Raw genomic sequence first — 15796 nt, 5'->3', positions numbered from 1 at the left:
CCTCTTCGGCGCCGGAGACGCCTTCCGTCTCGACGGCGACCTCGACGACGAGGATCCCCTCGACGACGATGTCCTCGACGGCGAACGGCGGTGTCGCCTCGACGGCGAGCGCCGACGCCGGGCCCTCCGATGTCGACCACTCGACGCCGACAGCGACGACGAGGAGATCGACACCGGCTTCGACGGCGGCCGGAACACGTTCCTCGACGTCGACGGGCGACGTTTTCTCGACCCAGAGCCCTGGGGAGACCTGGAACTGGCCGTTGACTGCCCCCTCGACGTCGTGGTCAGCGCAACTGACCCAGACGGAGATCTAGGGCGAGGGCTGGTCTTCCTGCCCCTGGGGAGCCCCCCAGAGGCCTCAGCATGGGTAGAAGGAGCCCCTCCTGACCCACCTCGTGCCTTCAACCTTCTCTCTTCAAGTCCCTGAAGCCTGATCTTCTTCCTCTCCTTCAGGGTCCTTCCAGAGAAGCCTCTGCAGATCACACAGTCCTCAGGAATGTGGGAAGAGGGAAGGCAGAGAATACAGACCTCATGGGAGTCTGACTTGGCCTTCTTCCTTGAGCACTCAGGGCATTTGTCGAATAATGCAGGCATTATGGACAAAAAAGAGTGCAGAAAACACAGAAAGAAAGTCACCAAAGTACTTTAAAAGTACCAAAAATCGAAATCAGTGTAAAACACTAACAAAAACCCTTGAAAAGGGAGAGCTCAATGCTCCAGGGTCCTGCTTGCAGGAGCCGGAAAAAAAGAACTGAGGCTAAGTTGGACCTGCTATGCATTCTGGGATACTGAGAGAAGGTTCTAGAAGGTTCCTTAAAGGCACGGTATCCTAATTAAGCCACATAATGGCAGCCTATGGGGCTTGTCTGTCCAGGTTCTTCTCTCTATCATTCCTGAGGGATTTTGCTGTTAAGCAAGGGAAATCTGTACAGGCTTTGCTGTTTTGTGGATTTTATGGTGGAATTTCTAGTTGAAGTACTGGACAGTGTAGCCTTTTTGGCTGCATTATCTGTCTTTAAATTCTCTCTTAAGTGTCTATGCATTTTCTGCATTTTTCGACACTGTAAGAGATTATTTTTGATTGCTCCGGGGTCCACGCACATGGGCGGGACTATTCACTAGATTATGACTATACACAGAGATCCCCTACTACAGAATAATATTTGCAAACTGCACTGCCCAAAAAAAAATAAAGACTCCGGCTCCAATGTTCCTACAGCACTCCTCCCAAGGTCTTAAAAAGATTTTGCACCCTGTGTTGGAAAATTCCCAACCACGTGCAAAAATATTGGAAAGCAACGTGGGCAGTGAACTCCACTCCAATACCGATGGATGCAATAAGGATGACGACAGGCACAGTGTTGGACCCGGCCTCGTGGCGTGGTTCCCCCCCTTCCTCAGCACCCCGTTAGCCTAGCCCTGCACACAGAAACCCCTGGTCATCCCGTTCCCTGTCTGCCCCGCTCCCTACATGACCCTACCAACGGACGACCCTCCCCGCATCCCTCTTCCCGGTACCGGGCACCCAGAACCTACATCACCCCACAGGGCCACCGGCCGCCATCACCCTTCCCGAGGTCCCTGACTCCTAGCCCTTGCCTGACCCCGGCCCCAGCTAAACTTAGGCTTCAGACGCGCCATGCCCGGCTGGGGGGTAGAGGGCTTCCTGAGTGAGATAAGACCAAGGAGTTTCGATGGCACCTCCGGCCTCCCCTGGGAGATTGGTTTCTCTCACACCTCTGGCCTTCCCTTGTGGGCTGGTTTCGATCGCACCTCTGGCCTCCCCGAGAGCTGGCTCCAGACCCTGCTGGGCGTCTGTAAAATCCCCGGGCGCATCTTTCTAAAGGATCAAAGGGCCAGCCGACGGAAGACTCCGGCGACCAGCCCCGAGGCATGAGATCTCCGCATGCGAGGGTCCGGACATCAAAGGGCCACTGCGCAATATCAAAGCCCGCCCAAGAACTAGCGGGCAGTTGTATCCTGGACAAGAGAGCCCTGCTGACCTGATCAACCATTGTGGAGAAGACCGAACTCTGGAACTTATCGAGCCCTGCTGACGCTGTCGCGGCTCATCCTCGTGAAGAAGGAACTGAAACCTCAGAGCCCTGCTGACCTCGTCGCGGCTCCTCCTTGAACTCTAAAGACATTCGTTGAATACCCCGAGCCCTGCTGACGTGGTTGCAGCTCCTAAAGAACTGACAGACACTCTGGTCACTCCAGATCGAGCCCTGCTGACCTTGTCGCGGCTCGAGGAGTACTCTAGTCCGGCTGGAACATCGACGCTACCAACCCGACCTGGTTCGAGAAGAAGTGAGTGGAGCAGCCAGTACGACCTCCATCTTCTGTATCCCCCGGCTCAAGGATTGAGAGCTGTGCGCAGGGTACACTTCGTACTGGCCTAATACTGAGACTGTCCCACTTCCCTACTCCTTACCATTGAGACTTTACGATCCCTTGATCGCTTGTAAATACGTGTTCATTTTGCCTAAAATTCTACTGTGTGATAAAGAACTTGCTTACTGAAATCCACGGTGTGGTGTCCGGTCATAAGGGTGGTGTGAGCTCAGTGGGTACGATTTTAGACACGAAGTCCTCCCCGGCGAGGACCTCACTTTAGGACTCGGCAGTATTCCAGGGGGAGGCGGGTCACGGAGTGGTCGGGAGAGCCTATCCTGGCCCTCTGGGATCGCCCCGTCTAACACACAGCACTCAGCTTTATCCCGATCAGCCCCATCATTCCAAAGAGCTCCACTGTCACCTGAAAGGATGCAAAAAAACACTGTAAACTCTTTGGTCAGACCACTAAGAACCAATGAATGGTCCAACAAGTTAAATAACGAAATAAGTAATCTCAGATGAGCGCACAACAGTTTGCTTGTGGCAGACATTGATAGGTCATGCTTACTGTGCCAGCTCCATCTAGGAATTACTTCAAGATTTGCCATCAGTACTTTAAGTACAATATAATGAGGAGCAAGAGAGCACCAATGTTTTATTTTAAGTAGATAACAGTGATCCGATGTTCTGCTCAAGTTAGCCTGTGCATGCTACCAGAATAGCCAGCTAACAAGTGCAAGCATGTATTGAAACACTTTCTAATGTGACCAGTGTTTTGAATAAAAACGCTTAGTTTGCACACATGGAATGGGGACCGCACCCTTTATTGCGTGGAACAGATTATACAGCGGTGCTTTTCATTGCCTCCCCAAACAATGAAGTACAGTTTAACATGGACTTGGTATATCACGGTTAAAAAGAACAAAGTTACTCTGAAAAAGCGACATCCTAACACAAGTTACTATCAGGAACAGGTGAGAGCGTGACAGAATGCAGAGCAGGCAGATTCTGCTCATTTAAACACTCTGCATGCCGAAGAAACATTTTATGCTCAATTTATGCCTACTGCAAAAGACGTAAAATCCACAACACACAAAGGTCACCCCTTGACCAAACCAGTCCAAAAAGGGTGCTGGGGTTTCTGCTAATCTGACTGCTCAATCTCACAAGCTGATTTCCCCTGGAGCAGCTTAGCTATCCAGTCAAGGCCCAAAGTGAACATTAACGCTAGACTTATGGTGAATGAGTTGGTATGAAAACACATCTGTAATGCAATGAAAAAAAATCTTATTGCTAGAGAGATGCTGAGAAATAAGCAGCTGGACAACCCTGGCACCAAGCACAGATCCATTCATTTGATAGTTTGACATTTACCATTCTCTTTTGTAAGCATATAGAACTATTAGTGGTAGAAGACAATGTGAAAAGTCAATTTCCTTTCGCCATTCTGACATTTTATGACTACACATATATGAAGTACATGTGGGATATAAGTCCAATTTCTATTGGCACTGGTGATCAATCTCCGCATCAGGATAGGCATTTAATGATTGACAGGGTACAACTAACCAACAAATAAGCTTTTGTTCTTTCACTATCCTACGTGCATTACCGAGAACACAACAGTTAAACTCCTCCCCATTTAGACAAGTACACCTAGTGTTAAACACAACTGAGCTTCAAATCAATGTGGAGTTAACTATGCAAGGCAACATAAAATAAAGTTGCTAAAAGGCTCCTTTTATAAAAGTGCTGCTTATATGGCGCCCACGGGGACAGCATTTCTCGGCAGGAGTGCCCCGCTCAGGGCCCTGTTACTTCAGCGCTGAAGTTCGCCCCCTCTCTTTTCCTGGCCCCTCCCTGCCTCATCCAAGGTCGAATAAACATTTCATGAATGACGTAAGAGCCACACTGCAGCAGAGGCCCAGACATAAACAAACTCCCGCCGACTATAGCAAGAGCTATGCTGAAAGGAATTCGACTGCCACAGAGGCCCTTATAAACTTACAATGATTCCAGCTGTCCAGGGGTCCAGCAGGAACAGGGCACACACCAGGAACGTGCAGGCCAACACCACGCTGATGGACAGCAGGAGCCAGTGCCGGAGGCCGATGTACTGCTCCCAGAAGAGGAAGGGGTAGCCGTTGGGGAAACTGGCCACCCCCAGGCTGGAGAAGTTGTTGCAGATTACCCGCACTTTCTCTATCGCTTCCACGCAGTCCGTTGAGGTAGAAGGGAAACTGGGCGTATTCAATGGGGGGCGATGCTGGAACTGAAGGAGAAAAAAAAAAAAAGAAAAACGTTTTGAAGACTGTCTCTTTTAGCTAATGTACAACATATTAAAGATACAAATCCACCCATCAGACGCGAGGGAGGGCAGACTGGAATGGATTATGGTGTGAGAAAAAAGCATAATTGCTCGTATGGTACGTTCCGCTAGCGAACTACAGTACTTTTTATTTTCCGATTTTAACAACCCGGCTAAGTAAGCCCCTAAAATCATTGCGCCAAATGCTCCTTAAGAAAGTGGCTCCGCGTTCTGCGTGCCAAGAATAGTTCATAATTACGTTGCTGCATAGAGTCTACCTTTTGTGCTCACATAGAAATACACTGATTATTGGCTTGGGACCTTCGCCGGGACTGTCCTGGGTGCAGGACTTACAGAACCCTACTGCCTGCGCTCGCCCCTCCCGGCCTGGGGCGTGTTTGGCTTCCCTGCATCTGGGGCAGGGAAGGAGACCCCCAGAAGGGAATGGGGGAAGTGGGTCCCGCGGTCGGCCCACGAGCGAACCGCACGCCTGGCCTAGCCCCAGCCGTCCGCCCGGCGGGGAGGGGTGGCAAGCAGAATAAAGGGGACCTCCGCGGGCGACCAGACCCCGATCTCGACACCCTCACACGCCACAAGGCGGGGGGGGGGGGCGGAAAGCGGAATAAAGGGGACATCCGCGGGACCTGCTGTCGTGTATTCCTATAGGTTCTGAATCGATCCCCCTATTCCTGACCCTATTCTGGTTAAACTAACTTTAAGTTAACTAACAGTCAGCCCATGAGGCAAGACAAGCCCCCATGATGCAGATACCGTTATCTGACGCAGTCACACTACGGCACAGGAACGTGTTATCTGATTAGGTCATAACGCTTGAGATCTAATTAGACAAGCGACATTCCTCCAGCCCCTGATAAGGCATACGACGTTCTCATAACAAATCAAACCTATGACAACCTGGAAAATCCGTGCGGCCATTGTTTTGATTTCACAGAGAACTTCAGTAAAAGAATGTGCTAACGAGCAAGTCGTATGACATCTTTATTGACGTATCTATGTCCATCCTTACGTCAATCTCGGCACCTTTAAGGTATAAATATTGCCGATCTTGCCCTATGCAAACACACGCGTGGTGACAAGACGGAGCAGCCATACTTGCCGAAGCCGAGAGCAGAAGCAGACCCCGCAGGCAGCAGCCCCGCCTTCCTGACGCGCTGAGAGACGCGCTGCTATCTCAAGCCGAGAGACCCAGCACCGGCGCTTCTGGGCAGCCCTCGCAGGCAGCCTGGAATATCGAGAGCAGAGAAAGAGATACCATTCCTCATTCATCCTAAATTCCAGGTACAGAACTGAATAACCCCTCCTAGAGAATTCTTTAGTTATTCACTTGGCAAAAACAAACTTAACTTAAACTGTAACTTTCTATTCCCGCCCACGCATTAGACTTAGGTCAGGTACACGGGGTAGGCGTATTTAGAAACACCAGTTGAGTACGTTTAGTCAAATGTATATGTGTATGTAAATATATTTTAATCATTTTAAACATCATATGGCTCAGAAACCATATCAATGTTTTTACAGTATTATTTTATACTATTGCTTCTAATGTATGCACTTTACTTAACTATAAGTATTGCAATAATATCGATCCATTTCTCTTGTACGAGAAAAGAGACTGATCAATAAATAACATCTTTTATTGAACACGCCCGTCTCTTCCTTTTCTCTACATTCTGATGAGACTAAGAATGCACGTACTGACTGAGTAAAATAATTGCCTTGTGCTCACACGACTCATGAGATTGACTCTTGATTAGGGGAGAGCAAAGTTGTCATGTTCTATGGTTGTCAGAAACTAAATCCCTTCTTGTCTAATCAGGGGAGTTAATTCCTTCCTTGAACATTCGAGAAAGTTTCTAGCGAACTCTGAGCTTAGCTGGCAAACCCAAAAATTAAGTCTAGTATCGACAGTAGTAGACCTAGTTAACGTCTGGTCTAGGCCTTTGTAAATGTACATGTATTTATATAGCGCAAATCACCGACCCGGTATCTAAGCGCTTGCATAGGGAACCCGTCCTGGTATTCCCCTGTGAGATACCCCGGCAGGGTATCCACAAGGTGAAAGCCAGGCATCCCGCCGCGAGGGGCCGTAGTGGAGATTAAGCAAGCTATTGCCCAGAGTCGCAGAGTGTGACCCCGTGAGTCGAGGAGGCACCGGAGCGAGAATTGTTGAGTCCGTGGAATTTTTGAGCCCGAGACCCGCCGAGGCGGGGAATCGAACCCTGGTCCACGGCCGATCCCAGCTTCCGGGTCTGCCACCTCTAACCACTGAGCCACGCTTCTCTTTACTGCTGTAGGTACTATTCCAATGCGCAGAGCCTATTGGGAAAATAGGAGCTACACTACATGGCGCCCAACGCGTTTGGAAAGGGCGATAAAACTAACGTAAGACATTTAGAGTAACTCAGTCGTGCTTTCTCACTCAGACCCCTTTTCCCAAATACTCCAAAGACGTCTGGAGTGGGTGAAAGGTTATTATATCCTCCAAAACCTCGCAGGAGGGAACTCCTATGTATGGTTCTTGGTCTAGTCAACGTTGAAGGATAAAACAGTTCCAGAATATTGTGCATCTAATCTCTGTTTCCATAAGAAACCTGATCTGCAAACAAACATAATACCATCCTGTCTGTAAAATGGCAGAGAGTGATGATGAAAGAGAGGCAATTAGATTAGCTACTGAAATAGCAGATGCTGATGCTACCATGCAAACAGCAGACCCGGATATAATACTCATCCAGGTCGCCAAAAGGAGATCTATAACCTTAAAACTTATAGAAAATGGACTGACACCTAGAGGTGGCACAGTCATATTCGTAATTGAGGCACACGAATATCGGCAGACAGAGGTATACTATACATGGATACATTTTCCAGCAGCAAATGCTGTAACAAAGTACTTCCACTATTACAAAGTAGAGGAACCTCCTGAAACGTACACTCCTTTCGAGGAGGTGGAAGTACCACTCAAATTCCAAGAGCATTTGCTCTTATTTGATGGCGCCCTAAAACATAACAATCACATTACAAGGCTCGGTCCTTTAGGAAGACCAGGAGCAACGTGGCCGGTCCTAGCCGGATACACACCACATCCAGACATCGAAAGAATGCCTGCAGCAGAGCTGTTAATACAGCTAAAACAACTACTAAAAATTCATAGACAATTAGTTCAGTATGTAATGCGGACTTCAACAATTCAGCCAGCGATTAAACTACCACAGCTGACCCCTCACCAGGGGAACACAAATAAAATTACACCACAGAACATCCAATCCTGCCTAGGTAAAGTTCCAGCTAAACGGGAACAAATACCATTCTGGTTGGCACAGAAAATTACCCAAATAGAGGCGGTGTTTCCTGACACCACCCCATTAGAAAAACACAGGATTCTGACTATATGTCTCCCAATGGGAATCGCACCACACATTGAGGACTGTGACACTTGGGGTACAGTCTTTGCTTCCATCTATACAAAAACGCACGGTGTTCCATCCATTTCGGTGATACCAGATGTGCTAAAACAAATTCAAGATGAATACGGTCCAGAACCTGCTTTAACTCTTGGTATGAAATTACTGAAAGACTTCAAGCAGGTCTCGGCTATATTATTAGCCAACATAAAAGGTGAAGCAGCAAACGTGGCGATCCGCCAGAGGTTAAAAGAGCCAGATATAGCAGACCAACCAGCTGAAATTGCCAGAATCATAGAAAAATCCTATGAAGAACTAGGCAGAGATAGTCTAGGTGGAATACCAGTAAAACCGCAACTGACTACAAGTCCAGAAAAAATGTTTTTTAATAATAATAATAATTCACCAAAAAAGAACTGGGATGGGAACAAACAATCCAATCCTAAAGAAAAGAAATTCCAGTCCAGAGGAAGGTCTCCTAGGCGAAGAGAGAAATCTCCAAACCCGAGACAAAGGTCACCCCAGAGTGAACCCTCTGGGAATAGATATAACCTTAGAAATAGGGATAATATTAAAAAACCTGATAGATATCAAGACATTGATACACGTCCCTCTCAATCTTTTCAGACTTCCTCGCAGAAATCGGAAAGAAGAGGACGATCAGAAGAGCACGCCAAGTCCAAAGACAAGGAACCTGCTCAACTGAAAAAGAAATCACAATTTCCAAAAAAGAAGGTAGCCAGTATCAAGGTAGTTAACAATGCCGAGAATACTGAGGACACAACTGAAAAACGGAGAGTGGGCTCAGACAATGCTAGACAGCGCAGCAGAGGTGAGCATAGCTCGCAAAGTCCTTATGAATCATCTGGAGACAGTGGACACGAATGAATACCTTCAAGTGGAAACTGCAGATACCAGAGTTAGCAAGCCCCACAAAATATACGAGATAACATTACGTATAGAGGGAGATAAGACTAGGAAAATAAGGGGACTATTTTGGGATAACCTCTCCAAGGGTTATGACATCCTTCTAGCTGAAAAAGACTGGCCACCAGAGTTTGTCAGGGAGTGCCCTCATGGCGAAGAAGTAATTATGCCTGCCTTCTCGAATTAAAAGCCGATTCATAAAAAATATACACTTGCTAGAAAGTGGGCAGTGGCCTTAGCACCTGCTCTATATAAAAATCATGTAGGATGGGATGAGGATTCTCCTCCTCACAAAATCCAGTTAAAATCACAACCAACTGCACAAAGGCAGTACCCAATTAAGCAAGAAGCTAAAAAACAAGTAAATGAAATACTAGATCAGCTAGAATACCAGGGGGTGATTGAAACTTGCACCTCACAAATGAACAATCCTTTGTTTCCGGTCTCCAAACTAGACAATTCATATCGCCTAGTTTTGGATTACCGACACCTTAACACATGTTGCAAAACTTTTGCAGTGCAAAACTCACACAGTGCTGCACTAATGAATAACATAGTGCGCAAAAAATACAAAACAACCTTGGACATCTCCAATGGATTCTTTTGTCAAAACATAGCACCAGAGAGCAGATATTTAACAGCTTTCTCAGTAAATGGCACTCAAAAACAATTCTGTCGGTTAGCCCAGGGGTACAAGAACAGCCCGGGGGTATTCTCAGCGAGAGTAACAGAATTACTACAACTATATGATGATGAAGCATTATCTTATGTCGATGACATTTACTTAACAGATGATGACTTGGAGACTCACTTGAAAAGAGTGAACACCATAATACTTGGTTTCGCTGCAGAGGGTTACAAATTCAACTTCAAAAAGTCCAGAATTGCCCATCTGACGGTCCTATTCTTAGGATATGAGCTATCAAGTGAAGGTAAAAGCCTGGCAGACAATTTCCTAGAGAAATGTGCCGTTATCCAAGCTCCTAAAACACTAAAAAACCTACAGTCAATTTTAGGCTTCCTAAATTTCGGAAGAACATACATTGCAAATTACGCAGAAAGGGTGAAACCCCTTTACGATCTAATTAAACCAGACTTTAAAAGATCCAGTTGGGCTCAAACACACACAGAAATTTTGAGATCCTTACAAACAGACATGCTAATTAAGACAAAATTAGAAACCTGTGATAATACACGCAACCTTGTGATCCGAGTCATCCCAGGGAGATGCGGATTCACATACCTGACCTCTAATGAGGGAGAAAAGGTACCAATTGCATTCAAATCACACTTGTACACTAAGGCTGAAATGAAATTTAGCCCAACGGAAAAAATTCTTACAGCAACACAGACAGCTATAGCAAAAGAACGAGCCCTGGCACAAGGTAAACGAATAATAATCGTGACACCAATACCAGCCTTAGAGGCGGTAACAAAGGCAAGCATTCCAAATGCTAAAGCACTCCATCCAAGATGGATACAATGGGCTAACTCTCTTGCTGCAACAGACGTGATGTACGAATTTGATCCTTATTTAAAAACACAAGAATTTCTCCAATATGAATTTGAATGTCCTCCGCCAACCGAAATTCTGCCTCTAGATGACTACGGCTGTATAATATATACAGACGGATCAGCACAACCCGCAGTAGGGGGTAAACAAGCTTACAGTGCTGCGTGCGCGATTGTTAAAGGTCGTTGGCACGAAGGGAAATTTAAACTAACCCTCACTAAAACACAATCCCTAGGAGATTGTACAGCTCAGCGAGCTGAATTACTAGCATTCAAGATGGCGCTTGAAAATACCGATCGAGAATTCCCCACGCTCATAGTGTGCGATTCGTATTATTGCGTTCAATCTTATAATGAATACTTGCAGATCTGGCTTCAGAATGGTTTCAAGGATGCGAAAGGTGGCACAATCAAGCATAAAATGCTCTGGGAACAAGTAGCTCTTTTACAAAAGGAACTACCAAAGACTCACGTGATACATACACTGAGTCATCAACGTGATGGCGTTCACGTTGCAGGGAATTCATTGGCTGATGAGGCCGCGAAGGCAGCTGTGCAAACGGCTTCCGTAGCTGCCGTCACCCGGTCAAAAACAAAAATAGACAGCGAAATATTACAAGCTGTCAGCGCTTCAGAAAAGGATTCGATAGAACCACTCCCTAAAGGCTTTCCAGTAAAATACTCATACATAACTGATACAAACAATGTTCCTTTTGCTCGAATCCCTGGAGTGGGGGATAGGGCAATTCCAAACATGGAACATAGGTTAGGACTGATAATAGCGGCACACGAAGGGCTTGCTTCTACCCATGCTGGCGTCTCAGCCACTGTATCATTATTAAAACAGAGATACTGGTGGCCACAAATGAGAAGACAAACAAGGAACTATGTTCTAGCATGTGAAATATGTCAAAAAATGAAAGTATCAACTGTGAGACGTCCAGCACAGACGCCCCTTCTAATCTCGGATAAACCATTAGCCTGTGTTTATCTAGACCACTGCGGTCCCTTACAAAGGGATGGTAACTATAAATATATCTTGGTCGCAGTGGACTCATGCACGAGATTCATATGGATGTGGCCCCAGCGAACGGCTGACGCCAGAACTGTTATAAAAGATTTGCGAGTCTTTATCGGCACATACGCAATTGGCATTCTGCATTCGGACAATGGTCCTGCTTTTAGCTCTCGGGATTATAAGGAGGCCATGGTCAGCATGGGCGTGCAATTGCGGTACTCTTGTCCATTTCACCCTGAGGGGAACGGAATTGTTGAAAGAAAAAACCGTGACATAAAGCAATCTATAACGGCAAAGGTATTAGGTTCGGGAGCTGGGTGGGTCAAACATCTAATAAGTGTCCAACGTAGTCTAAATAACTTGCCAAGAAATTCTCTGAAGGGATTCAGTCCGTACGAATTATTATTCGGAACTAGGATGTTGATCTCTGACCTTGATAGTCAGACTTCAGTGGTAATAGAAAAAAGCTTTGATGTCAAAGACCGTTTGGCTATTTTGCAGGACTTAAACAAAACAAGAAAAGACCTGAGCAACATACAGTTGAAACAACAGCCAACAACCACTGAAGAATCACCACCTGTCCCAGCAAGACCTGTCTGGATTCCAAAAGTCGGGGATCTAGTCAGGGAGAAGATCGCGGTAAAGAAGGAATTTGGGCCTTCTTACAGAAAAGCAGTTCCTGTCTTGTCTGTCAACGGGACAAGATCAGTTGTACTACCGCCACTTGCTGGAAAAAAGGAGAACCGAGTTGTATCCATCGACCTGGTAAAACCACAACATGTGGCCGATAACAAACAGTAGGCCAAGTGGACTCCCAATAAGTAGCAGAACACCAAGGTTTGCTACCAGTACAGAGGTCCTAACAAAGAGGCTCATCACATTCGAAACGCCTAAAGAAGAACAACAAGGACTATGCAACAATGCAATAGAACTCAGACCTCTGAAAACCCAAATAAAGACATTTAGCAGAGACACACCAATCTACAATGAAGTTCCAAGTGAAAATGCAAGAAACAAAAATCCTGAACCAATTGGAACAATTGACAGAACTGCATCTGGTTACTTCATCAACTTCGATGATTCCTCTGAAGGTTTCAGCGAACAAAAGACACAGCCATCATCAAAATCCTTTAAAGACAAAGCTAAGGAACTTTTGAAACAACTGAAAGAAACATATCTGGTTACTCCATGGATTGAATTTTGGGTGGGTTTTGGTGCATTTATCCTCATACTTTGGCTCATCATGGTATTTACCTTGGGACGCTTCATTGAGGGAAAATATGCTAAAATGGACACAGCAAGTCAGAACATCAACTTGGTCCTCAAACCACACACATCTTCACACGTCGAGAAACGAGAACTTTCTTCAGAACTTTCTTCAGCCAACTTCACAGCAATTCCAATACCTGGTGGGGTAGCCTGGGACAACACTGACTATGAAATTTATGGTCCGGTCGAGATCCTGAAATATCCACACCAAATCAAGATCTCCTTGAGTGACTTTGCAAAACCAAACTCATTTGCTGATGATTGGGACTTTGAAAGTATAAACAATATGATGTCTGACTTAGTAATGTCTGCTAAATTTACAAAACATGATTATTTGCAAGGTTCTACAAATTATGATAGTATGTATTGCTATAACCATTATGGTAACCATTTCTTGCATAAATCTGCACAACCTAGAAATGTTTTAAATTATAATCAATGGGAACATTGTGCTACACCTCCAAAAGGGAGCTCTAGAACCGTTTATGACAAATATTCATATTTTTCAGGTTTTAACATAACTAATGCTGAAACATTTTATTACAAATTGTCAAACAAGACAGGGATGAAAACAATGATAACCAACACAAAATTGATATATTCAGATTCATTCTTTGAAAAAATGAATACATTTGGATTTGATTATTGGGACAAAAATGTTGATTTGAAAAGTGTTTGGGGTACAAAAGAATGGCAAGTACAGGGTATAGAAGCTTTGTTTAGAGCCTGCATGATCCCAGAACAAATGATATTTTTAAATGACACTGTTCAACAAACGACCTGTCTTGGCTTAGCCAAAATCAAAGATTTAAATAACCTGTCTATTCCAAAGCCAACAATGCTTAGCAATAACTCTGATACAGATGAAGAAATAGACATAAGCCATATACTTAACCAAAACAGAACACATCCTGATTGGAAACAATGGTTGATCTGGCCCACAGATACAAATAACTGTCAAGATAGATTCCTGAATAAAACACAGGGTTTCAAAATGACCAGGCCAGACCCTAGATATCCTCAAAGACATCACCCAGGGATAATAACAACCTACAGTGTGGGCAAATTATGCCTTCAATGGCTACAAACTTCCACACTGCCTGAAATTAAGCAACACCTAACTTTACTTACTGATGGTGCTGACTTGCGTGATTTCATACTGGGACCACGCAAACAGCGTCAAAAGCGTTTCATAGCAGCCTCTGTATATGCAGCATACAATGAGGCCTGGAAGGTTACACAAATTGAAACAGCAGAGAGAATACGTGAAATTGATCGTATTAATTTGGAAAAATCACTTTCTGTAGTGGACAATGGGTTAATGACTCTGTCCTCCAGAATATTTTCATTGGACAGCATTGTGTCTTCAGCAATCGATATATTATCGCAAGACTTACTGTTATTACAACATGGTCAGTCACAATTGCGCTCTATTGTACAGCTTGGCTGGACGTTACAAAATCTGCGTTCAGGCTATGTGCCTTGGCGTTTAATCAACACAACGTCACTATTCCAAATCTTTAACCTTACTGATAGACAAATCGGTATGGCGCAGAAGGGTGCTGATTATACAATCTTGAGCATTGAAAAACTAGAAAGATTACCAATGACAATGTCAGAACGACCTGTCAGTGAATGGATAATCCACGGAATCATAAATATTCCAATCTCAACCTTCAGGTTTCAATACTGCCAAAAATATATACAGGCTGGCATGTACGAGAAATTGGGAAAGGGGTACCTTAAAAGAACTTGGAACCTGCCCTATTCACTTGCATGTGTCAGTAACAAAGGACAGAAAGTGTTTCTTAGTGGCAACAATTGTGCTATGTCACTAAGCGGCACGCTTCTGTGTAACGGTATTAGTTTGCACGGAGCCTGTGAAGGGAATTCATACAACCTTTCATGTCACCAGCAAGGCGCACCTGCAACTGAAATAGAACCATTCTTTCAAAGACTCTATAATGGGAGTTACATTCTTATTGTAGACCGCAGATGTTGTAGTCTTATGCCCGGGACTCCTTATCTCGTCACCACGACGGCGAAGGTCAAGTGCTGTGGACGTTCTTTGTTCCCCAGCTCCTTACCAGACAGGGAGGCAAGGGCATGGCCCGGTTTGAAAATTACTTCTATTCGAATAGACACTTTAAGCAGAATGAAAACAGTGCTTCTTCAGACGCCTACAAGGCTCACGTCATCTAAAGAAACGTATGATCTACAAGTCGCAAGGACGACTGCAGAGATACATACATTATTATCAACTAATTCCCCCGTACATTTCGCGGAAATCCTGAGCGAAATCTTAAATATTTCTGATACCACTGGGGTCTCAAAGGTATTTAAGACAGTATTTTCGATGGCATTAACACCATTCAAAGCCATACTGGGTATTTTTCCAGATTTCGTCCATTCGATTTTTGGCGGACTTCCCCTGATCCTGGGACTAATTGCAGGAATCCTATTCCTAGTCCTTATTTTTCGTTATGGCAACACATGTCACAGATCAAACTCTCGCGACAATGGAAGATACGATCCTAGCCATTGGATACCGGGACCGGATATCAAAAATCCTGGGACTCTCCCGGCTTAGAGACCTAAACATGACTTGGTTTCTATCATTTCGACCAATGTGGCAAAGGTGTGTTTTACCTGTACTAAGGTGTCTGCTATGCGGAGAAGAATGCGTGTTAGACACCTGTCTGACGCTACAATAGGATGCGCCAGTGGATGCAGATACACTGTTGGTTCCTACCAAGGTTCACGCTTTGTGCTGCCCTCAAAGGCTACCAATCCTGATGACGGCATTCCTGGAATCTTCACCACTATGATTGAAGAGTAGTGAAGTTCAAGATGAAAGCAGCATTGAACAGGTACGACCTTCTGTCAGCAATGCGAATAAGAAAGTCAATGGAGGCAATCATGCGCATGAATGCATGGTTACACCTATTTCCGACTTAGTGGAACTTTCCCATGAAGCTGTTGACAGTTTTTTCGAAA

At 45.2% G+C, this 15796-nt stretch overlaps 1 protein-coding gene across 10 annotated transcripts in view; it reads right to left on the bottom strand.

The window, feature by feature from the left end:
• LOC144799137 (uncharacterized) overlaps nt 1–15796 on the bottom strand; it is a 234288-nt gene that overhangs the window by 199344 nt on the left and 19148 nt on the right. For all 10 annotated transcript variants that reach the window (XR_013603760.1, XM_078670338.1, XM_078670342.1 and 7 more), the window contains 2 exons: nt 4349–4612; nt 2524–2761 (listed from right to left, as the gene is read on the bottom strand). Coding sequence is in view for 9 of the 10 variants with exons in the window: in XM_078670338.1 (XP_078526464.1) it covers nt 2524–2551 (28 nt within the window). In the remaining variant the exon portion in view is untranslated. The remainder of the gene's footprint in view (nt 1–2523; nt 2762–4348; nt 4613–15796) is intronic.

Source organism: Lissotriton helveticus, chromosome 12 (assembly GCF_964261635.1).
Source record: "Lissotriton helveticus chromosome 12, aLisHel1.1, whole genome shotgun sequence".
NCBI classification, from domain to species: Eukaryota; Metazoa; Chordata; class Amphibia; order Caudata; family Salamandridae; genus Lissotriton; species Lissotriton helveticus.
Note: the sequence above shows the minus strand (reverse complement) of the source record. Positions and strands in the feature narration are given on the sequence as shown.